We start from the raw sequence: 25,847 nt of genomic DNA on the forward strand, positions 1-25,847 counted from the left end.
GTGGAAAACCACAGCTGGCTTCTTGTTCTGTGCTTTTGAAAATTCAAGGAAAATTCATTTGTCTCCTAGTTCCCATGTTTCCTTTTAACGCTCATCTTTTCCTATATCCTGGATCCCAAGTGAGTTTCCCGAGTTTCCTGTCTTGGAGGTTGTGTGTCCCTGGACTTCAGGCTTTATTTGTGTGTGTTCCGTGCGGATGGGTGGTCTCCAGCAGGCGTGTCATCAGATTAAGAGGTGCAGCTGTAAGAACTCCCACTCTAGCTCAGAGCATAGTTGAGAAGCGCTGGAATTTAAAGAAGCCCTAAGTGCTTGGTTGGGAGAAGGGAAACCGTGCCAGGCCCATTCAGCCTCTCACTCGATGACAGAACATCCTGTGATTCCTGTGAGTTGGGCATCGATACCAGGCCCTGCCTCTACCCTCACAGAGCCTAGACTGCGTAGGAAGGCAGGGGTAGAAGGAATGTTGAAAATAATGGACCAGCTGTTTTTGATGGAGGTATAGGTACTGTGCAGTGGAAATGTGGAGAAGGTCCTGAGCTGCCAGCCATCCTGGTCAGTAGGAAGATGTTCTAAAGAGACAGATGTGCACCCTCACCCCCACCCCAGCCATCAGACTACTGGCACAATGCATCCTATGGAGTTGGAATTTCCCCAGGAGAAGGCTGGAACCCTTGCTGTCTGCTGGAGTGGAAGCTTGTCTCCTAAACAAGAGCTCACACAGTCCAGACATCTTGGTGGAAAGTTCTACAGAAGAGACTACGGCAGAAACAACAGTGGTGGGTAGAGGCACCCCAGACTTCCAATTATGGCATCTCTGACCATGGTGGGCAGGAGCACACCCTGACCAGATTTCTTAGCTATGCGCACCTCTGACACCAAACATGGCTTCTTAGGGGCTGCCAGAGTCCAGGCTCTGACCCTAACAACTCTGGTAACAAGCCTGATCAAAAATGTCAAAAGAGGCATTCACAGCTGAAACTGAAAAGACAATAAGAATGTATTGGGTGGACAAGGAGCAGGGAGGCATCTCTGACAGGTGAAGTAATTTATGCAGGTGAAGGGCAAGGTGTGTTTGGGAAAACAGGAAGATCAGTGCCCCTGGAAAAGAGGTGAATGGTGAGAGTGGCCCCCAAAAATACAGGGCTCCCCATCAGACACCATGGCCCCTGAGAGTACAGGACACCCCATTAGACAGCTTAGGCTTGAGAGTGGTGTCCAACTCTGAGCAAGGGGAAAACAGTAGCAAATGACTTCATCATCTCTTTCTTCGTTGCTTGTCTGTCTTTGCTTTGACTGAAAACCAGCATAAACTAAATAGCCTTGTGACTTACAATTCAGATTAACAGGGAAACTGAAATTTAATTAGATTTGGAGTTTTTGCAATTCTTTTTGAAAATGATTTATATGTTCTCAAACTTTTAAGAAATTATCCAAGGAGGTAACAAGTATAAGAAAGCTATACTGTAAAGGGGCCGCAATAATGTATGGGACATTAGGAACTGAATAGCTATGCTGTAAAGGGCCAAGGATAATGTGCAGGACATTAGGAACTGAACAACACTTATCTAACACTCATATAAAAAAGCAGCTAGGGAACTAAATCACCGCAGGATCTGCTTCCTTAAAGAAACAATGTGTCAATCAGACCTGGGGCTGTGGGCCCATAACCCCAGGTCTTCAGGAGGCTGGGGTATGAGAATCAGAAGTCAAGGCCTATGTGGGCTACAAGGTGAGCCCAAGACAGCCTGGAGAATTCAGCGAGACCTTGCCTCAGAACAGAAAGTAAAAGGAGGGATGGGCTGTAGCTTGATGGGCGGTAGACAGCTTGCTTGGCTTGTACCAGACCCAGACTTTACTCCCTGACACTGAGAATCTGAAAGGAGGAAGGAAGGCTAGGGAAGGAAAAGAAAGAAAGGGAGGAGGAAAGACGGGAGGAAGAGGAGGAGGAAGAAAGGAAGGAACCATAATCACCCATTTGTATTGTATAGTATAGAAATGATCTAGATAGAGAAGTGATTTTCTACTGGACCCCACATCCCAAGCACATGTATATAGACCCCCATCCCAGGCACATGTATACAGACCCTGCATCCCAGGCACATGTATACAGCTCCCACATCCCAGGCACATGTATACAGATCTACATTCCAGGCACATGTATACAGACCCTGCATCCCAGGCACATGAATACAGACCCTGCATCCCAGGCACATGTATACAGACCCCACGTCCCAGGCACATGTATACAGATCTACATCCCAGGCACATGTATACAGACCCTGCATCCCAGGCACATGTATACAGCTCCCACATCCCAGGCACATGTATACAGATATACATCCCAGGCACATGAATACAGACCCTGCATCCCAGGCACATGTATACAGACCCCATGTCCCAGGCACATGTATACAGATATACATCCCAGGCACGTGTGTAAAGATCCTGAGACAGGAAATTCTTTGCTTGAGAATCTAGATGGAGGCTGTGGTGCTGGAGTAAAGCGGAAGGGCAGAGCGAGGCCATGAGGATGACAGAAGGGTAGGCAGAAGTCTAGCAAAAAAAAAAAAAAAAAAGTCCTTTTATAGCCTCGCCTTTCCCTGGGAAAGCCTCTGCTCTTAGCAGACACTGATGGTCAGTGCAACTCCATTCCAGCCATAGTGTGCTCCCTGGAGTCTCCGGCCATCTATTCCCTTCTTTCTTTAATCCCTTCACAGGTCTTCTTCCACCATAACCACGTGGCTCTGTTCTATTTCTCCTGGCCTGACTTCTCCCTCTCAGGTCTCCCAGGGAGCTTTCCCACAGCCACAGCCACGGCTCATGGGAGTGACAACCCTCTGCCTCTCTCTTAAGCCGTTTACATGAATATCCCACACTCTCCTGGGAACCTGCAATCTTTCCCTCAAAATCTGTTACATTTCTTATCTTACCAAACTGTTTTAAAAATCAGACCTCCAGCTGGGTGCGGTGGCCACACATCTTTAATTCCAGCACTTGGGAGACAGAGGCAGGTGGAGCTCTGAGTTCAAGGCTGGTCTCCAGCATAGCCAGGGCTACACACAAAAACCCTGTGTCAAAAATAAAATAAAATAAAATAAAATATTCTTAAGTAAATAAACATAAATAAAAATATAAAAGTAGGTGTCTTAGTCAATGTTTTATTGCTGTGAAGAGACACTGTATTGGCTAGTTTTGTGTCAACTTGATACAGCTGGAGTTATCACAGAGAAAGGAGCTTCAGTTGAGGAAATGCCTCCATGAGATACAACTGTAAGGCATTTTCTCAATTAGTGATCAAGGGGGAAAGGCCCCTTGTGGGTGGGACCATCTCTGGGCTGGTAGTCTTGGGTTCTATAAGAGAGCAGGCTGAGCAAGCCAGGGGAAGCAAGCCAGTAAGTAACATCCCTCCATGGCCTCTGCATCAGCTCCTGCTTCCTAACCTACTTGAGTTCCAGTCCTGACTTTTTTCAGTGATGAACAGCAATGTGGAAATGTAAGCTGAATAAACCCTTTCCTCCCCAACTTGCTTCTTGGTCATGAAGTTTGTGCAGGAATAAAAACCCTGACTAAGACAGACACCACGACCACAGTAACTCTTTTTAAAGAAAAACATTTGATTGAAGCTGGCTTAATGTTCAGAGGTTTAGTCCATTATCATCACAACAAGGAGCCTGGCGCCACAAAGGCACAAGTGGTGCTGGAGAGATAGCTGAGAATTCTGCATTCAGGTTGGCGGGTAGTGGGAAGAGAGAGGCACTGGGTCTGGCTTGAGCATTTGAAACCTCAAAGCTCATCCCCTCAGTGGCCCACACATCTTCACTTGCGAATATTCACTGCAATGAGTCAATTGTCTGGTTCAAGATCTCTGGCTTCTGTGACTTCACCCATGTCGGATCCTCACCGGGACTCCTGGTTATTGTCCTGTGTCATGGAGCTCCTGCAGCTTTGGGTCTGCAGGCCCAGCATGGGGGCCGTTCTTATTCAAACCACCACAGTAGGACTTGTATTCATCCATTTTTTTTAAATTTGAAATTCTAAAGATGATTTTATGTGTACGGTTCTTTTGCCTGCATCAGTGCTAGGAGTTGAAACTGGGGCCTCTGGAGAAGTGGAAATGTTCTTAAGCACTGACTAATGTTTGCAGCCCCAATAGCCAGATTTTAAATATCATTATTTCCCTACCCCACCCGGAGATCTTCATTTTCTATAGCTGGCCAGTCACCCACGTCTTTCAGTTTTATCTGCTAAATCCTGTTCAGAGTCCTTTCCATACACTCCAGCCTGGTTCACAGCCTCCTTTCCCTTTAACTCCCAGAACACTTATTGGTTCCTGCTCTCCTAGTCACCCACTGTGTTGGTTTGGCTGAGACTGGCTCCCACAGGCTCATATATTTGAATTCTTGGTCACAAGGAAGTGAAACTGAAAGGATTAGGAGGTGTGGCCTTGTTGGAGGAAGTGTGTCATTGGGGCTGGGTTTTAAAATCTATGCCAGGCCTCCACCCTCCCCACCCCCATCCCCTACACACTTTCTCAGTTGCTGCTCCTGTACCTGCCGGTGCACTATGGTGCTCCCCACCACGATGATGATAATAATGGACTAAATCTCTGAAACTGTAATCCAAGGCCAATTAAATGTTATCCTTTGTAAGTGTTGCTGTGGTCATGGCATCTCTTCACAGCAACAGTGACTAAGACACCATGCTTCCAGCCTCCCAAGGACCCACTTAACATGGGGGTCTGTGACTGCTCTGGCTGTTCCTCTGTCATTGGTTCAAGTCTATACAATTCGTCACAATACTACGTTTCTCCTTCAACATCCCTCTCACAGTACGTTCCAGCAAGACCATGCTGCATGGAGTCCCTTGAACAAGCACGCACTTCTTTGTATGTGTGCTGAATAGGGCAAATTAGGAAGCCATTGTAGCCATCTGCCACACCACGTGAAAATAACCCATACCTTTCTTTCAACCAAAGCTGCAGAGAACAGGTCTCACTCTTGTTAGAAACCACACTGCCAAATACTCATTCCTTCAATGTGTATGTATATGTGCCTACTGTTTCCTAGGGGTCCAGGGAACAGCAACAGATGGAGCCAATTCCCAATCCTCAGAGATCCTTCTGTTTAGTGAGGGGACTCCGGCAGATTGCCTATATAGAAACACTCACAATCTAGGACTCCTCATGGAAGTCTTTACAATTTGTGCAAATAAAAGACTCTTCATAAACCACTGTCTCAGCATCCGTCTGAACGCTGTTCTGACTAATTTTTTCCTTTAAACAACACATATGGCAGTAACTAAGGCAGCCAGACTCATGGCTTGAACGGCCCCAATTATGGATCCTGTGGTCTTTAGGAAATCACAGCTCTTTTAACTAATAGAAAACCTTTTTATATTCATGGAGATAAAGTCACATCCAAGTAACCCAAGTGAAATTAACAATGTCATTTAGTTAGATGTTTACAAAGTTATAGAAGGCTAAAGATGCCTAAAAACACCTGGCCCCATACACAACATCCCTCTATATTCTCCTGATGATCAAGCAATAGCCCCGCGTGCTGGTCCCCTGACGGCACCACATACTAAGCCTCAATGGCTTTAGTGGTCACATGTCCTCTCCTCTGCTTAGAAATTAAGGCATTCCCAAACCCTCTGAAACGCAAGCGGCTTCTCTTCCCTGGTCTCCTTCACCCTTTGAGCCTCACACCACGACATCACAGGAAACAGAGTGTTAGGAAGACGCACTGAGGCTGTTACTGGCGTCCCTAGCACCAGACACCAAAGTCATAACAAATGTTTGTTAACTGAGTAATCGTGAAGTTCTAACTGAAACTTAGAAGAATTTAAAATGGACATATTCTAGAGAGCAAACTTTACCCAAAGGTACAACTGGCCACATTTCATCTCTAGCAAGTATCTGTAACATTCCAAAATTTAAATTCTGAGTGTTAAGTCTGCCATCAAATTTACACTTCATCAGACCTGCAGTCCAGGCTGTTGTTTGGCTGCCCTGGCTGCGGACAGAGTTGACTCACTTTAGATCGACTGAGGTTAAATTGACAGCTGTTGTACCAATGTCTTTGTCAATCACTTGCCTTTTAGATGAGGGAGAGAAAAAACTTTACAAGATTTTCATCCATTTAGTGTTATTTTTAGATTGCTACATGGATATCTCTACCGTCCTCAAATAACAGGCCTTTTCTTCAGGAGAAAATAAAACTAAGGAGAACAGAGCTTGAGGCTACATTCCTAAGTCCTTCACTTGCTCTCAGGGGGTAAAATCTTAACACATGGAAATGAAAACTGAGTTCCCCTTAAAGGCTAAAATGTCCCACCAAGTCACAGAATTTTGTCTTCACTCAGCAGATCGTCCCTGGCACGTTAGGCTTATGATAAATGTCATGGCAGAATGAGATGTTTGTTCCATCTTTTATTATGCATCTGATCATCTTCCCCTTGCTACCCTGTGGCCCTGCAGACAACAGCTGGGCACTCATAAGCCAAGGAGAGGTTTAATACAAAGCAACGTGGAGAGATGTGGAATGTAGGGTTTTAAGATTTAAATACTGGTTCTAAAAGACTTAAGGCAGGACATTTGTTTAAATCATGGAATTTTTTTCCATCCCTAGATTAGGGAACTAGTCCATGCCAAGAAGAAAACTTACTAGAACTAAGATGAGAAAAAAGGAGAGGGGGGAAGGAAAAGGAGAGAGGAAAGAAAAGTCAATGGAGAGAAGAAGGAAGGGGATGGGAGGACAGGAGAGGAGAGAGGAGGAAGGGCAAAGGAGGGGAGGGGAGTGCAAGGAAGGGGAGGGGAAGGGGAAGGGAGGGCAGGGGAGGGCAGGGGAGGACAGGGGAGGGCAGGGGAGAGGAGCAGAGGGCAGGGCAGGACAAGACAGGAAGCAAGAGCCAGAAAGGAGCAGAAGAATGGTCTAAGGGATTCTGCATCACATGGGGCCTGTCCAGACCTTCTCAGCTGGAGAGGAAGACAGAGCCCAGACAGGTGTAGGAAGCATAGCCATCCACGTTTCCTTATAGAGTTGATAAAAGTTAAAGTCATCAGAGTTTTTCTCTGTTCGCTGTTTTATCTGTTAAGATCCAAGGGGAAAACCAAACAACTATTAAGTGTTCAAAACTAAGGAAAGTGGGGCTGGAGAAAAGGTGAAGTGGTTACCACAGATCTTTCAGGGGATCTAGGTTCGATTCCTACACAGCAGCTCACCACCTGTCCTAGGGCATCGACATCCTCTCTTCTAGCTTTTTGAGTGCACCAGGCATCCATATGGTGCACAGGCATACATGCAGAAGAAACATTCAGAATTGGACGTGTGGATGGCAGAGAAACTGAGAAGCTACGTGGGTAGATGCAGCAGTAGAAATTGTCCAACACTGTCCCCGAGTTGGGACAAGAGGAAGAAAGGAAGTTACTGGAACTCAGGGGTCAAGATATCCAAGCATAGCATAGCAGGGCTGTTCGGAAGGAATTAGAACATATAGGAAGTGCAGGTGATAACAATTCAAAGAAGGAAACCCCGCCCTCCCTCCAGGGACCCAGTAACCACTCACTCCCAAGTGCGTCACCAAGAACACCAAGATCAATTTGGACTCTAGCTCACTTGAGGCCAGCCACTCTGCAGCAGCAAGAAGAGACTGAGCATGTGTCTAGGGGCAAACACATACATGCATGATGGGGGAGGGGGGCAGAATGTCTGCAGGGGTTATCTGAGACAGTGGCACTGAGACAGTCTCACAGGGTCACCATACACTTGCAGGATCCAGACGAACCCGGAGAAGAGACCTTGAAGCTGGAATGAAGGAGAGACACAGTAGAGATCTACTTAGCCTTGAAATGTAGCATCAGATGACCTGAAGACATCAAGTCCTGCATGTTCAGAAGACACCACTGAGAAGCCCAAACACTAACTGTGCCTCAGGAAACTGACTACATATAACTGCTCAACTCCTCTACTTGCGTATGACACTCCAAAGAAGGGCAGAGGAGACATCTGACCAAATGAAGCTGGATCTAGGTGCACTCAGAAGCAAAGAAAGAAAAGAACCAGGGCAGTGAACCAGTGTGCCCTATGTCTGAAACAGCTGCACAGCTGGGAGCAGACCCTGTTCATGGAAGCTCTGGAGCTAGAGGTGTGTGTAGGTTCCAGGGCTTGCTTTCAAACACAGGGCTTTTCAGGGAAGCTCTCAGACAGGCAACCTTGGGATTTGGTCTTTGGATTGGGATTTAGCATGCAGCTGGGGGAGGAGCCTTCAAGGAAGCTGCACAGTCCTTCCACGCCCATCACAGTCCTTCAGAAACATGCCCGCCTCTCACTGGATGAGGAGATGCAAAGGTAGCAGAACTGGCTTGATCTTTGAAGAGTAGCATCAACTGCTTTTGAGAAAACTTGAGCTTCGATCTCAAAGCACTCACATAGTTTATAGATTGTGAAATTCACAGGAAAAATACACTCTGCTATTTAAAGCACATCGTTGCTACATAGACAACTTGTCCATAGTAAAACAAATTTTAGACTATCATGTAATACTTGTGTCTGTCATGCCTTTCTCCAAAGTACTGGAGCGTGCTAATTTTTTTGTAAGACAAAGAAACATGACAATTTACAAATAACAGCGTTTATCACTATTCTGGGGACATATTCTTACATTTTCCATTTGTAACATAATAACTTAAGAAAGAAAAATATCATTCTCTCCATTTTCTTGCAAACCAGAAAATGATGTTACAAAAAATAAATCATCATACTGTTTTCTGTTTGTTTGTTTGTTTGCTTACCTCATTTGAGATGAGTGTTCCAGAAAGATCTACTGATATCAAGGATAACATGCTTGCAATATATTCAATTGCCAAGTCAGTCAGATGTTCACAATTTCGTAAATTCAAGTAGTGTAAATTAGGGCAACTGAAAGAAAAGACGAAAGGATTAACCTCCGTGCCCTTACACGATGACACCACTGACGACTTCATGAAAAGCTGAGGAGAGCAGATGGTGTGGAAGAAGGAATTCTCCTTTCCTCAACCGAATGTAAACTGACTGAGCTGTTTGCTTTGTTGATACGGGGTCTTAGTCTACACCTTAGGCTGGCCCAGAACTCACTATGTAGTGCTAGGGTGGTCTTGAACTTGTGGCCATCCTCTTGCCTTTGAAGTGCTGGGATTACAGGTGTGAGCCACCACAGCTGGCTAGTACTTTTGGTGTTATAAAGTTGGAGAGAAGGAAGGGAGATGGAAGTGTAAGACTTTCTGTGATTTGGGGCTTCACGGTGATTTCTAACAATGCAAAGCATTTATCACAGTCACCATGGAAACACCTGAAGAGTCCCAAGGCTGAACCCCACACTGAGATTCAATGGTTTGCAGCAGGAGCTGAGTTCAGCTCAAGATTAAACCAATCACCCAGATTAGCCCTCAGGAAAGCCTGGAGTAGGGTTTATAAAGGGACAGAATCCTTGAAGAGATCAAAGAAGTCACACATATCTACATATCCTTATCTACAGTTCAGAATTTGAGCTCCACCACAGTAAGGTGATATCTCAGATGTGAGAGGAGGTTAGTTCCATCTAAGGATTTCAAGCTCAGGGCTCCTCCAGCTTCTGGACATGCCTAATGTGCTAGAGAGGGCATGGACTCTTGGCTTTGAGACCTATCACTGATCATGCTCCTATTAGCAACATAACAGCTAAAATGCTAGTGTAGATATCGATTTTCCTACCGCTCTGACAGTCTGATGACAGAGGAATCGCCCAGCAGTGAGCAGTTAGTCAAATTGAGCTCTCTTAGCCTGATACTCGCAGGACCATCAAAAAAATGCTTCAGGCCGATATCACCAATCCTGTAGAAATGAGAGAGGATTGTCACATATGACCTCATACACAAACTGGTGGTGGCATCTGCTTCTACACCAATTATAGTCCAAAGTAGGCAATACACACAATAATACCATTTTGTCAAATTTTAGAAACAAATTTGATTGCATAGCTCTTACTATAATAGAAAAAGGATAGATGATAGTAATGGAAGGGATATTCACAAGATGTTATTAGTGTCCATTTGTTTAATTAGATGTCATGATTATTAACAACAGGGAAATGACTCTTTTCCCCAGTTTAAAATGGACTCTTAGCTTACCTGCGATTCGTCTAGGCTCCTCCCAGGCACCTAGTGGTGCATCCTAGATAATCAATATTTTTTGAATACCATGAATGTCTTCTTACCTTATGCAATTTGTCAAGTTCAACACTGTCAATTGCTTCAAAAGTGAAAGTGACTTGAGGCTGCTGTCTGTTAGCCCTTTGCAGTCCACCATGTAAATGTGATTGATGCCTGGATAATTCCTGTCTATCGACTTAAAGCACGCATCAGAAATCCTTTTGTTTCCTGTTGGAGGAAATACAAGTACTATATTTCAATGTACAGGAAAGAAAAATTAAAAATAAGGATAAATTGAGTTTCTAGCGTCACAGACCTTCAAATCGAATCTTTTTGAGGTCGCAGGAGGAAAGAGCTTTGAAAGCAGAGTCAGAGATGTGTGGTGAACCAATTAAAACCACCGACGAAATACGGGGACACTTCTCAACCAAAACCTTCAGAAGAGGAAAGAAAGGAGACAGGATTACTGGAAGAAGGAGACAGCGAGGGGATAGTGTCGTCTCCCTGCATTTTTTTTAGAAAGACAAACATGCTGACTATTGCATTTTCCCAATTTTAAAGCAAATAGGACTGTTTTCATATTTGATGAAACCAATATGCTCATGTTTCAATACTGAGGAGAAATGAAAATGAAATCATGTTTGGAGAGCATGGGCAAACATGAGGAAATGGAGTGCAGAGTCAGTCAGTCGGCAGTTTGACATGGGGCATCAGACTTAAGCCAAGCAGAGCTGAGGCTAGGTCGTAGTTAGTTGGGAGGATTTCCAGTGTGCTTTGGTTTTATCTTCATGAAGATTGAAGCATTCAAATGTTTTTTGAGATACATGCATGTGTGTATGTGTACATATTTAAATGATTTCCTAGCTATTAATCAATACAAAGAAGAAGTCAATTCATAGTTTTCAATAGCTAAGGCTATTGGAATGTGTGCTCAGATAAGAGAAGGGAGAGGCTCTTCCTCATGGCCCACTTTTACGCAGTTGTCCGTCAGAGTGGGCATGTCGTTGATAGTAAGGTGCACAATCCCCGTGCAGCTGCTGGCGATGTTCCTGAAGCCTTGGACTGAGATCTGAATCACACGGGAGAAAAGCGTGGGAAAGGTAATTAGCAGGCCGTTCATGATCACCAGATCACAGATGCATGAAGTTTCCACGTTTTAAAATTAAAACCATGGGCTGAAAGTGCTTGCTGTCAAGCCGAACAGCTCAGGTTCAAGACCCGGAGCTCACAGGACAGAAGCTAGAACTGACTCTAGCATTTAGTATGAATGCAGCTACACAGTGTTCAGCCTTTTGTACATAGCTATTGTACTCTGAACTCAGCAAGATCCATGTGGCTCATTCACTGCACATGTGCACAAGCACGCACGCACACACATTAAATAAATAAATGTAATTTTTAAATAAATAAACCTGAATTAAAACCATAAAATAGGACTGACATGACAGGAAGGATCCAGTCCTGATTGTTTTTGTCATTTAATTCATGTCCTAATGAAGTAAAGCTCACATAATATAGACAATTTTTTTTTTTGGTTTTGTTTGTTGGGTCTTTTTTTAATATGTATTTATTTATTATATGTAAAGACACTGTAGCTGTTTTCAGACACACCAGAAGAGGGCATCGGATCTCATTACAAACGGTTGTGAGCCGCCATGTGGTTTCTGGGATTTGAACTCAGGACCTTCAGAAGAAGAGTCAGTGCTCTTCACTGCTGAGCCATCTCTCCAGTCCTAGACAATGTTTTATAGTCACCACCTGTATCATCACAAAAACACCTTCATAAGCCAAATGGAAAACATGAGCAACCAGGCACCTGATTGTCACAAACCCCTCCCCTTGGTCACTAATCTGTTTTCTGCCTCTTTGGGACAAATAACTATATGATAAATTACCTTAAAATAATTAGTTCTTTAAGATGGGGAACACTTGGTACTCAGCTGTATCTGGGAGAAACTGAGGACTTCAGGGAACAGATGGATGCCTGTGACATGTCATTTCCACAGTAGCGTGGCACAGAAAATGGGAGTCGCATCTACAACAGACTTCTTCCAAGACCTTCAGAGAGACCTCACCCAGGGGACTCCCAGGGTTCTGTCACCAGAGCCTCGCCTACTGGCAAAGGACTAGCGAACAACTACAGAACTGAAAGCCACATTCTCAAAACAACCAGAGCTCATTTCAAATGTCACTTCTTCAGGAAGAGCCTGGACCAGGTTTCTCTTATACACATACAACACCATGGAACATCCTAAACTGGTTTATGATTAGCTATTGAACCAATGCTACTCAGTTTCTAGCAGGCCACCACCCATGACACCAGGTAAATAGACAATCAACAAGTATGATTATATATATGATCAGACATACAAATATTTGAAAGATTCAGAGAATCCTCTTTGATACATGCTCCTAATCAGCAAATTTTGACAACCTTGAGTCCAGGGGCTGAATACACAGAGTTGCTGCTAAAGCTGTTGACTTTGGATGTGAGTATATTGGGATAATCTAAGTAACTGTTCTCGCAGAGCCCAGGGTAGCCTTGGACTTACTTTATAGCTGATTATTTTGATCCTGTACCATCTTGGGTGCTAGAATTACATGTATGTCCACTACGCCCAGTTTATACACTGCTTTGGAACTTTGTTGAGCTAGGTTAAGCACTAAGGCAAGCACTCGCCATCCTCAGAAGTAGAATCTAGCAATAGAATATTCTAAGGTCTAGAAAATATATGTATCTTGGGTCAAGAGTTCTTCTTGAACAAAATTATCCTAAGAAAAGAGAGTTGCCTGCTGAAATGGCCCTCTGAAACTGTAAGCCAGCCCCAACTAAATGTTTTCCTTTATAAGAGTTGTCTTGATCATGGTGTCTCTTCACAGCATTGGAAACCCTAACTAAGACAACAGGGAAGCAGTTTCTGCTGCCAGGGAGCTTGTCAGAAATATAGATCCACTTAGAACTAAAGCTGAACAAATTCTAAAATCTGTAGGTCACTTGCAAGTGCATCATTGTTAGAAAGATATGTAGTGTGAAAATGTATTAGTGTTCTTCAGAGAAACTCAGATGCCTGTCTAAATCTCTGAAGAGAAAGATTCACTTTAAGAAATCAGATCATGCCTGGTGTGGTGGCACAGGCCTTTCATCCCAGCACTCAGGAGGCAGAGGCAAGCAGCTCTCTGTGAGTTCAAGGCCAGCCTGGTCTACATAGTTCTAGGAAATCTAGTTTTGTTGTTGATTTTTGTTGTTGTTGTTGTTGTTTGTTTGTTTGTTTGTTTTAAAGAAAAAAAATCGGATTGCTGGATACTAAGGGCTGGCAGTCTGAAATCTATAAACCAGAGACAGGAAGCTGAAATTTCAGGAATTGTAATTTTGAATCAAAAATCAAGAAAGGTTGTAGTCTTCAGGCAGAATTCCATTTGCTGGGGCAAAGCTCCGTCTTCCTCTTGAGGCTGACTTTACCGTCTGAGGCTCACCCACGTCAAGAAAGGTAGCCCATGTGTAAAGCAAAGCAATCTAAATGCTAGGGAGGAGTTCTGTCCTTCTGCTGCCTTACACATGGTAAGAAGCATTGGGAGGAGGCGTGCTGGCCTTGGCTCCGGTAGCAAGAATCAGCTTAGTAGATAAAAAGGGAGAGAAAGCCATAAGAAAGGAGGAGACATTTTGTATTGTTGCCGTGGATTCCTGAGGGAATTTTTCATGACTTCTTCCAGGGGGGAAAAAGCCCAGGGAGATGAATGAACACGAGAGGAAGAATGGTTCAGAGCTCCCTGGCCCTACCCCTCCCTCACACAGCAGTGGCTATACAAGTACGTAGCACACACAGGACCCAGCCATGCACCATCAGTCACGGTTTGGCCCCTTATTGTTCTTCTGAACTAGACGTGGATAGACCTTGAGATTCCCCGCAGTGCATTCCTCACAGGCAAATACAAAAAAGGCATGGTGGTGGTGTTGAGAAATGGATTCCTTACCCAGTCCTTCAGCTGTCCCTTGCTCTGAGAGTGTCTGGTCCTGACTGAATGAGCCAGAGGAGCAAGTGAATGGAAGTTCTTCAGACAGTTGTCAATGTCTGGTCCAGAGCCCATCTCTTGCGTTAACCCCACAGGCGACAACTGCTGTTTTTAACAGTTCTGACTTTACTCTCTCTATCTCAGAGCCTGGCACTGTTATCTCAAGAAATGGCTTCCTTAGAGCAAATAAACAACCCTCCTTCCTCTTGTCTTGAAAACACATTCATGACAAGAGTTCCTGAAAAGGGAGGAAAGGCGATTTATCCAGCAGCCCAGCTGGGGGACTCCTTGCACTACAGCCAAAAGCTTGGAGCTTCTGCCCCAAGGATTAGCCCCTGGAGAGTGGGGAGGAACCTCTGGGTCTGGAGAGAAGCTCTCAGCTTTGTCCTGGCACCAGGCACTCGGTTCTCCACCAAGTTTATATTATGATATCCAAAAAGATGTTTGGCTAATGTTTAATGGCTCAAATAGTTCTGCCAGAATCTTTTAGGACAAGCAATTGTTGCTTGCTTTCTCCTCGCTAAAATAATGGGGTATAAATCTGAAACTGGAATACTTTTCCTTAAAATAAGGAGAAAAGAGACACTATTTTACCACATTCAGATCTGAGGAATCCTCTAGATTGGTGACTGCGTTTTCTGTGTAGCAACTGAAGATCTGATCTCCGCTTGCTTGTGAGGTGGCGTGGCCCTCCTTTGCTGCTTAGGAAGTTGGGGGAAATGGCCTCACCATTGTGCTCCAAGCTTGTGTCCTAACAGTCATGGCTGTCGACAGTGAGGAGATCCTTCCCAGCTGCTAATGGAGCAGTCCTTATACACGATAAGACAACGCTGTTCATGGAGAAAGAGTAGCCTGAGACCCATGTGAACGAGGTTGAAATGCAGGGTGCCATGAGAAGATCCCATCTTTTCCCCACTCCAAGCTGGAGAAGACAGTGCGCGGTTGGGTAAAGTCAGCACTGAGCACACTGACGATGGCCTCTGAGCCAGGCCCATTGTCCACTCCATTTCTATAACTGCATCTCTGGGTCAGTCTGCTCAGTAACAAAAAGATGGTAAATATGCAGAGACAGACCCTCTGTGACAGACGTATCCAGCTTGCGCAGCTGTGGTCCAAGTCGTGTTCCTGGACCACTTCCAGCTGTTTCTCTCAGTCTAACAGCACTGTGGTCAATGACTCATAAGTAATGTAATGACTTTGGTCAGACCCATATATCCTGCACAGCCTCTTGGTGACCTCAAAGGAGCACTGCTTAGCTAGAATAAATTATTGAAGAACAAAGCAGAGATTCCCCCCAAAAGTTGTGGAACGTTTTACTTCACTGTGTTGCGTTGAAGCCACAGCTCCCAATCTACCCTCTGTGGTACTTGCCCAACACATTTATAATCCCCTCTGAGGAACATTGACAACAAACGTGTCCTACACAAGGAAACATAAGCATGATGCAAAGTCTGGCCCAGCAAAGGGGTCTTAATGGAGCACGTGGGCGCTGGATAAGTTGTTTATCCAATGTCGACGGTAACAAGGAGAGTGTCAACCTGACTACTTACAAGATTGCCATATTTATCAAAACATTTGGATGACAAGCTATTTCTTAAAAAATACCTTTACTTTTCCGATTTGAGTGAGGAACTAGAACACAGCGGAGGGAGGCCTGCCGATGCCAGGAGGGCAAGCACGATCGCCAATTCTACATTTGCTCTACAGTGACTCAGGGCTGTCATCAGCCAGAGAGAGGCTGGATCATCTTGAACTTGTGTCATTGTTGTTGAGCACACAGTTTCTTGTTCTTCCCCTCATCCAGTGGTCAAGTTAACCACAGCTCTTGCTGTGTTATGTGGAGAACCCTCCCCTTAATGATCGACAGAGTCAAAGCACAGGACTTCCTTCTTACAGCAGAGTGATGCTCAGAGATTCTTGGCTCATCAACACTTATCAAGCTACATAGTAGCCTCTAGCTAGAGCTTAAGCCTCCTGATTTATTCTCGTCCAAAGATCAAAACAGAGTTTCTGAACTCTGTATGGAACACAGAGTTTTGGAACTCTGTGTGGGAGTCACTTCCCATGGTAAGGAATGGACGAGAAACAACAGTTAAGTAGGTTGTCCAAATGTGTGCAATTGCTTCAAACTTCCTTTTCATGAATGGGAAATAAGAGCTGAGTCCCCAGAGACTTGTTATTTATCATCTGATCAAAGAATTGCTGCCAGACTCATTTTTACTATTCTAATTCACCATCCTTTATACATTTCCTGAAAGAACCTTAAACAGTAGATGTTAAGTCTGTCTTTCTTCTCTTTTCTTTCCTTTTCACTATGGCCAAGACAGTTATATGAAACAAGGACTTCTATGACCACCATTCAAATGTTACATGTCTGATTTAGAGGATAAATGAAAAGGTTTTTATAATCTTGTATTTTTTTTCAATACAACAGAGTTGTAGTTCTGGAAGCACTAGGTCAGACTACTTCTCCTAAGAGCTGGGCCATGACAAGCCATGGCACTGTGGTTTTTCTGTCTTACAGTTCTCCTAGAAGCCAGTTCTCCCTACCAAATGACACTTAAGACCACATGGGTATTCTTTTACAAAGCCAAAATGCAACTTAAAAAAATTATAACCCAAGTATAACTTTGAGTTTTAATCATGATAGATTAGTAGTTAAGCGCCTGATCTCCAGGATCATATGAACCAAGGGCCTCAGCTAGACATTTTCTGTCTGATCTTAGCATCAGTTTCAGTGCTGTGTAAAGATGGCTCATACCGCTTATGAAAACAAGGTAAGTTTGATTGTTTTATAAAAATAGTATTTTGTTTGTTTGGTGGGGGTGGTGGTTTTTGTTGATTGTTTTTGTTTTGTTTTGTTTATTTTTGAGACAGGGTTTCTTTGTGTAGCAGAGCCCTGGCTGTCCTGGACTAGCTTTGTAGACAAGGGTGGCCTTGAACTTACAGAACTCCCACTGCCTCTGCCTCCTGAGTGTTGGAACTAAAGGTGTGTGCCACCATGCATGGATGAAAAATGGATGGTAAGACTTACATTTTCAGTAATTCTACAAACTATTAAACACAGGTATTTAAAATATATTAAATTTACAATTTTAAAGTATATTAAATACAAAGGTAGTATATACTCAAACTCATTACTCCTTGTTCTTGCTAAATATTGCCATTATTTATGCTTATAAGAATATTTGCATCTTTCACAATGTTAATATCAAATAATGGTGAGCTGTGGCATCTCTCTTTCCAGTTTCCTTCCCAATACACTCCCATTGGCAAATGAAAATAGGCTACTGTGAGAATATTTACACCACAGAATTCAGCAAACATGAACAAGCATAGTGTTCCCCACCTGTGATTATTTGAATGAGAATGGTTTCAATTGCTGGAACTATTTGGGAAGGATTGGGAGGTGTGGTCTTGTTCCACAATATGGGTCATAGTTCGGGAAGGGCTTTGAGGTTTTAAAACATTTGAACAATTCCCAGTGTCTCCCCTCCTTGCCTCCTGCTTGTGAATCAAGATATAAGCTCTCACCTGTTCCTATAAGGGCACCTTTGCTGAACCATCATGGATTCTAATTCTCTGAAACCATAAACCCAATTAAACATTTTCTTTTATGAATTGCCTTGGTCATGGTGTTTTATCACAGCAATACAAAAGTAACTAATACAAAAATTGGATGCTTTAAGAAGAACTTAATTGAGTAGGCTCCTGGAAGGCAGTTTGTACTGAGAACAGTGCAGACTATCCCACACTAGTCCCTTATGGACTAGACCCAGTCTGTGAGGTTACAGAGGGGAACAATACCAGCAACCAGGCTTGGTATTTTGCAAAAAATGTGGCTACTTTCTGCCCTTGTCCTAAGAATTTGTCTGAGGCTAAATAGAAAAGAAATGGACTAATTTACGTGGTGTAAGAGATTTCAAGCTTAATATTAACTCTGTAGTGTCATTATAAACAATCATTCCTATGCGGGTCTATAAGTCTACAATGCATAAGAGCAAGTAGAACAACAACAACAACAAATACAAATACACAATTTGAAAAGAAAAATAACCCCAGGAAATGTTATGTTGGAGCCAAGGCTTATGCTTAAAGAGATGATGAGATCAAGGAAAGCCCTGATCCAAACTGGAATAAAAGGAAGGCACCTCACTGCTTTCGAGGATGGGCAGGGGGGGAGAGACACAGAGAGACAGAGACAGAGACAGAGACAGAGACAGAGACAGAGGAGAGGAGAGGAGAGGAGAGGAGAAAAGAGACAGAGAAGTCAAAAGTAAATTCATTCATGGTCTTGCTTTGCTGAGGCAACACCCATTACACTCGGTTAGTATATCTATCCCTGGACATGCCCACAAGGCCTCCTCTCACTTCTACCACAAGCCTCAGGAGTAAGGAAAACCTTCCATGACTTCTGTCTCTCTGAAATGCTGGAGTTGCTGAGAACCGAAGTGACCATGCAACCTTCCAGTCTGTAGTGTGTTCCTTTAGCTTTCATGGGCCCCACAAAGATTTAACATATGAGAACTCTGGATAAATTATTTCTGAGCCTTTTTGAACACTTCTGGGGTATTTGTTGATTTGTGTGATATAATTGAAATAAGATTTTAAAAGATGCTTTCATTTTAGTATTTCATCATCTCTATGATCTTCTCTGACTGTAGATTTGTAGACAGGTCAGACTAACCTTCACCAAGAAGAAAGATTTCTTTTATCAGCAGACTGAATGCTCAGCTAACTGCCAGGCCCCCTTAGCCTCCACCTGAAGTATCTGGCTGGCCACAGCTGGCCACAGCTGGTCACAGCTGGAAGCTGTAGTTTTCATCACTGATTCATCAGATATTGATTAAAAACTTACTTTGGGTCACAAATACTGTGCTAAGAATATGTGGGTACAGTCAAATACAGTAAAACCCCTGCCACCAGGGAGATCCCAGCAGTGAGGGACGCAGGAGAGTAAGCATCACATTGAATGAATGCTGCTACTGAGTACAAAGAGAAAGCATAGTGAGGACGCATGGACTGACATACACATGGAGAGGCCGTAGACCAGGAGGGGATGGGACAAAGGAAGGTCAGCCTGGCTTTCTAGAGAAGGTTCTGATTAGACAACACCTTGAGTTCAGGCTCACTGTGGTTGGAAACAGGGTTGTATGGAGGTGTTTAGTCTGTAGGGCAACTGGCCATCTTGGGATACTGATGTCAGGGGAATCCTTGCAGACATACTGTTCAGATAAAGGATAAAGGGAAGGAAAAGCAGAGAGTCACTGGCCTCCCAACTGGCACTTTTCCATGCATAGATGGACAGATTTATCCTTTAGGGCTCCTAATCTACACATATTTTCCATTTTGAAATTTTGACAGAACGGAGGACATATCTGCCAGGGCTCCGAATGAACCTGAAACTAACTGAAGCCTGTTACCTGCTGCTTTAAAAACCCATCTTAGTCACTTACTTGTTAGTCATTATGGGATATTTGAGAAAGACTTGGAGGAAATTAACCTTACAGATATCTGCAGAAACAGCCTTCTAGGCAGGAAGAACAGCCAGTGAAAAACCCGGAGGCCCAGAGCACATGTGGCCAGCGCAGTGTGGTTGGGGCAGAATTGGCAAGATGGAGAGTCCGAGAGATGATGTCAGAGAGGCAACTGGAGGACAAAGCGATTTCACAGGGCCTTCAGGGCCTTCCAAGGCTTTGCTTCATCACGTTGGTAAGCAGCCTTGCCAGCTATTCAAGTAGAGGAAGAACACTGGCTTGGGCTTTTAAAGGACACTGTGCTGAGAACAGCCATGTAGGTGGCAGGGGTTAAAATAGGGAGACCAGCTTGGAGGAAGCCACACTGTGGCACAGGGAAGAGATTCGACAGGCCCTTGCCAACATGTCAGAGTCAGTCAGAGGCTGGGTAGATTCTACGCTTAGTCAACTGGACTTCATGGCAGTCACAGGGAGAAGGGTGAGGATGCCATCTTAGTTTGGCGGGTCTGTGGTAACAAAATAGCACAAACAGCATAGGTTAAGCAGCAGAACACATCCTTTCACAGTTCTAGAGGCTGAAGTGGGAACCAAAGTATCGGCAGGTTCAGTCCCATCTGAGGCCACACAAGAAGGATCCACTCCAGTTCTTTCTCTTAGCCTACTGGTGGCTGTCTTCATCTTCCTGGTGTTCTTCCTGTCTGTATGTCCATACCAACCTACTCATTTCTTATAAGGATGCTTGTCGTACTAGATTAGGGCCCACCCCTAACAACTTCATTCTGATTATGTTTGCAATGAGATTACTCCCAGAGAAAGCGTTTTCTGGGGTGCTTGTGGTTGGGGCTTCAATATATGCATTTGCTGATCACCTAACTCAGTCTGTAACGAATGACACCAACATTCTAGCCTAAATAGCTAGAGAGGGCTGGCACTGACTCGGATAGGGGAGGCTAAAGTACAGTGAGGTAGTACTTTTAGAGCAGAAATATTTCCCTTAGGATAGAAGAAGCCAAGCCTTAGCTCTTGCCTATAATCTTGACATTTAAGAGAGTAAGGCAGAAGGGTCCAAGGATAGCTTGAGCTACAGAGTAAGCCTCCTAAACAAAATAAGTAAACAGATTATGACTATAAAATTTGGCAGAAAACTTACTCTGAGACATTATTTCATATACAATATATATATAGCTTTATAGCTTTATAGATACAAAACTATAAATAGTATGTGTGCATAGAATATTTATATGTGAAATATATGTATCTGTATATATGAAATATATCTACATATCCTTGTATAATGTTTATGGATGATGTGTAATATGATTATGGATGATGTCAGAAAGACCACAGGCAAGGCCTGAGAAGGAATGGAGAGCCAGAGCTGGATGCTGAGACCCTCAGTGACTATGGTGTCAGAGAAGAGAAAGTGGCTTAGTTGGGAACTATTGTCAGGAGCAAGCTCAACAGCATGGTGTTGCTTCTGAGCATTAAGATGAACATGCCTGGAACCAGACCCTAAGAATGCATGGATACATAGAGATGTAGGAACCATATAACATCAGGAGCTTGCTTGGAGGGAGGCTGGCAGCAGGGTAAAGGGTATAAGTCAGAAGACAGAGCTTGCACAGATGGAGGAAGAAAGTTGCCAGGACTGAGGAATGGGATTAAATCAGCTCTTGATATCCGAGTTCCAAAATAAGCAAAATAAAGGAAAATAAATCTAATGTGAAATAAAAATAGAAATCCTTGGTTATGTTTCTTCCCTTGGGTATTTTGTTTCTCTTCACTGCACAAAGCTACAGGGGAAGCAGCAATTTAAAATTCTGCTTCCTGGTTCCTTTTAATGACGGTAGCTACATATAGAAATCCCGTAGTGATTTCTGATAGTTTGATAAGAGTCCCTGAGGTGACATGAGCTTCATGAAACCTTCTTGCCATAGGAAGAAGCAAATGTCTGAAATATTTACTGACAAATTCTACTTAACAAGAAAACCCACTCTTCTCCCAGCCTCTCATAGATGCTTTAATGATAGTGTCACTATGAAAAGAGAGGACACGAGTGAGCACAGGGAGTAACTAGGAGGACCCTTTGCTTCAGCTTCACTGCAGAAACCACATCTCTGGCTCTTCTAGGGGAAAAAGGTCACTGGGATTGGCCCAATCCACCCAGAACATTAGCAGTAGCAACTAAAGACAACACATGTATACCTGGTGAGCCAGTCTTTGACTCCTATTGGTCTGCTCAACAGAAATGTGTTGTAATGTGCTTAGAAGCATATACATGGCTGTTCATGGTAACTTGTATACTTTGCTGCTAGCTTGTTGTGTTTTGGAGAAGCTTAGCACACATACACACATAGGCACACACACATGCACACATGCAAAGGCACACTCACAGGCACACATGCATACATGTACACATATGTTCATAGGCACATGCACATACATATGCTCGAGCACACATATGCACAGGCATGTGCACAAGCCAGCTATTAGAGAAGTTCCTCTATTTATCCAGTCCAGGTCTCAGCACCAGCAAAGCAGAGGTGGATTCAGTTCACCTTCTCAAGTATTAAGGATCACTTTGTGGTGTGTCACTTCCGAAGTTCCTCCCCTTCCTATCTATGTCCAAACACCTAACAAGAAACAACTTAGCAGAGGAAAGCTTCCTTTGGGCTTATAATCTGAGGACATCTAGTCCATCCTGGTGAGGAAGGTGGGTGGCGGGCCACTCAGTGAAACCAGAGTTTGTGACAGCTGTTGGCTCACATTTCAGTGGAGGCAACCCTGGGGCATAAAGCAGACAGGGCTATAGATACCTCAATGTCTACCACACTTCATCTTCAGACACCCACTTCCTCCAGCAAGGTCCTATCTCCCAAAGATTCCACAACCTTCCAAAACAGTGGCTACCAGCCAGAAACTAGGCATTCAAACACATGAGCCTGTGGTGGACATTAATCACCCAAACAGTAGCAGTCGTAAATATGCTCAAAGCAAATTTAAGAAGGTAAGTATGTGCAGAGCCATGTAAAACCTCATAATTTTATCTCTTTAGCTTTGAAAATATCTTTGTTAAATAGATCTTTTTTCTTTTATCAAAAGAAAACCCTGTATTCAAGCTCAAAATACAACTAATTTGGTAACTGCTTTGATAATGCCACCTTAAAACAGTGTCATTCAACCTATGGCGACACTGAATAGCATTGGCCTATGGTGGCACTGTGTAGCATTGGCCTGTGGTGACACTGTGTAGCATTGGCCTGTGGAGACATTGTGTAGCATTGGCCTGTGGTGACACTGTGTAGCATTGGCCTGTGGTGACACTGTGTAGCATTGGCCTGTGGTGACACTGTGTAGCATTGGCCTGTGGTGACACTGTGTAGCATTGGCCTGTGGTGACACTGTGTAGCATTGGCCTGTGGTGACACTGTGTAGCATTTGTGAATGAAGATTCCTGGAAAGAAGCTGTGTCTGCTGAGGCTGACTGACTGGAGCTTCAGTAATGTGGAAAGGTTGGGGTGTTGCAAGTCCGGAGCTGAATTACAGTCTCTCTTGGGCTGTCTTAGCCCCATAAAGAGCCCTTGCCCACCTCTGTGTCAGACCTAACATCCTGATAAACAAATAAAAACATTATCACTGTACTAACTTAACAAAATCCTAGTCTCCACCAATCAACAGGCCATCAGATAGCGTCTGAAGCCTAAGGCTGAGAATTCTGATGGTTCCCACCAGTGCACTTGAATAGCGGCTTGAGGTGACCCTGCTTCTGTTACTGTATAGACATTAGTAAATTGCTTTCACATTAGAACACTGATTTGAAGGGAACCCAAATCTGTGCTTCTGGGCCAAAATCACTAGTATTTGGCTTCAGAACAAATGATCTCTTTCTCCCTTTGAGGTAAGAGCTGTGTTTTGGGGGTAAACACATTTAACCTTACAAGTGATAAAGAAAATGCAAATTAAAAATACAAAGTGCCTTGTTTAATGCCAAACTGACAAAAAATTGGGGTATATTTATGACAATAGTAAGTACATGTTGATAGTTAAGAATATGCTTTGTGGAACATTGTCTTACTTAGAGTTTCATTGCTGTGAAGAGTCACCATGACCAAGGCAACTCTTACAAAGGACAACATTTAATTGGGGCTAGCATACAGGTTCAGAGGTTCAGTCCATGTCATCATGGCAGGAAGCATGACAGTGTGCAGGCAGACCTGGTGCTGGAGAAGGAGCTGAGGGTTCTGTGTCCTGATCCTCAGGCAGCAGGAGACTATGTTCCACACGGGGCATAGCTTGAGCATAAGAGACCTCAAAGCCCAGCTCCACAGTGACACACTTCCTCCAGCAAGGCCATTCCTACTCCAACAAGGCCACACCTTCTAATGGTGCCATTCCCTAAGGCCAAGCATTCAAACACATGAGTCTATGGGGGCCATACCTATACAAACCACCACAAATGTGGATGGTCTTAAAATTACCTACATTCCTTATGACACATGCACAGATATGGCCATAAGGATTTTTTTAATTGGATATTTTCTTTATTTACATTTCAAATGTTATCCCCTTTCCTGGTCCTTCCCTCCCCCCAAAATATCCTTTTCCCCTTCCCCCTGCTTCTGTGAGGGTGTTCCCCCACCCACCCACTCCTGCCTCGCCACCCTGACATTCCTCTACACTGGGGCATCGGGACTTCCCAGGACTAAGGGCTTCTGCTACATATGTGGCTGGAGCCATGGGTCCCTCCATGTGTATTCTTTGGTTGGGGTGGTTTAGTCCCTGGAAGCTCTAGGGAGTCTGGTTGGTTGATATTGTTGTTCTTCCTATGGGGTTGCAAACCCCTTCAGCTCCTTCAATCCCTTCTCCAACTCCTCCATTGGGGACCCCATAATCAGTTCCATGTTTGGCTGAGTACATCCACATCTGTATTGGTCAGGCTCTGGCAGAGCCTCTTAGGAGACAGCTAATCAGGCTCCTGTCAGCAGGTATTTGTTGACATCCACAACATTTCTGGGTTTGGTGACTGTATATGGGACAGATTCCCAGATGGAGCAGTCTCTGGATGGGTCTTTTCTTCAGTTTCTACTCCACACTCCTGTGAATATTCTGTTCCCCCTTACAAGAAGGACCAAAGCATCCACACTTTGGTCTTCCCTCTTCTTGAGCTTCATGTGCTCTGTAAATTGTATCTTGAGTATTCCTAGCTTTTGGGCTAATATCTACTTATCAGTGAGTGCATAGCATGTGTGTTCTTTTGTGACTGGGTTACCTCACTCAAAATGATATTTTCTAGTTCCATCCATTTGCCAAAGAATTTCATGAATTCATTGTTTTTAATAGCTGAATAGTATTCCATTGTGTAAATGCACCACATTTTCTGTATCCATTCCTCTGTTGAGGGACATCTGGGTTCTTTCCAGCTTCTGGCTATTATAAATAAGGCTGCTATGAACATAGTGGAGCATGTGTCCTTGTTATATGTTGGAACATCTTTTGGGTATATGCCCAGGAGTGGTATAGGTGGGTCCTCAGGTAGTACTATGTTCAATTTTCTGAGGAAACATCAGACTGATTTCCAGAGTGGTTGTACCAGCTTGCAATCCCACCAACAATGGAAGAGTGTTCCTCTTTCTCCACATCCTTGCCAGCATCTGCTGTCACCTGAGTTTTTTATTTTAGCCATTCTGACTGGTGTGAGGTGGAATCTCGGGATTGTTTTGATTTGCATTTCTCTGATGACTAAGGATGTTAAACATTTCTTTAGGTGCTTCTCAGCCATTTGGTATTCCTCAGTTGAGAATTCTTTGTTTAGCTCTATACCCCATTTTTAATAGGGTTACTTGGTTCTCTGGAGTCTAACTTCTTGAGTTCTTTGTATATATTGGATATTAGCCCGCTATCGGATGTAGGGTTGGTAAAGATCTTTTCCCAATCTGTTGGTTGCCATTTTGTCCTATTGACAGTATCCTTTGCCTTACAGAAACTTAAGGACTTTCACCACAGGCTAATGAATGGTTAAGTGAACAAACAAACAAAAAAAAAGTTAGAGAACACAAGGTAGAACACTACTAATGTTACCTCTGAATATTTGTGTGCTTTACAGGATATTGAACGAATGGTGTGCATGCTGCTCCATACATTGCAGTTTAAAGGAGTGTACATGCATGTGGAAAGAATACCAGAAAGCTATGCCA

The 25,847-nt window shown here is 43.8% G+C and overlaps 1 protein-coding gene across 7 annotated transcripts in view; it reads right to left on the reverse strand.

Annotated features, from left to right (window-relative positions):
* The window catches only part of Fbxl13 (F-box and leucine-rich repeat protein 13), a 161,852-nt gene that overhangs the window by 29,472 nt on the left and 106,533 nt on the right, over positions 1 to 25,847 (reverse strand). For 2 of the 7 annotated variants that reach the window (NM_001199632.1, XM_006535728.3), the window contains exons 13-17: positions 11,136 to 11,234; positions 10,482 to 10,599; positions 10,231 to 10,393; positions 9,729 to 9,848; positions 8,792 to 8,918 (exon numbers count right to left, since the gene is read on the reverse strand). In NM_001199632.1, coding sequence (NP_001186561.1) covers positions 8,792 to 8,918; positions 9,729 to 9,848; positions 10,231 to 10,393; positions 10,482 to 10,599; positions 11,136 to 11,234 — 627 coding nt within the window. Of the gene's footprint in view, positions 1 to 1,484; positions 2,554 to 8,791; positions 8,919 to 9,728; positions 9,849 to 10,230; positions 10,394 to 10,481; positions 10,600 to 11,135; positions 11,235 to 14,137; positions 16,433 to 25,847 lie in introns of those variants that run through there. The other 5 variants (XM_011249772.1, XM_011249771.3, XM_011249769.2 and 2 more) reach the window with 5 other exon arrangements.

The sequence above is a fragment of the Mus musculus genome, chromosome 5 (genome assembly GCF_000001635.26).
Source record: "Mus musculus strain C57BL/6J chromosome 5, GRCm38.p6 C57BL/6J".
Lineage (NCBI taxonomy): Eukaryota > Metazoa > Chordata > Mammalia > Rodentia > Muridae > Mus > Mus musculus.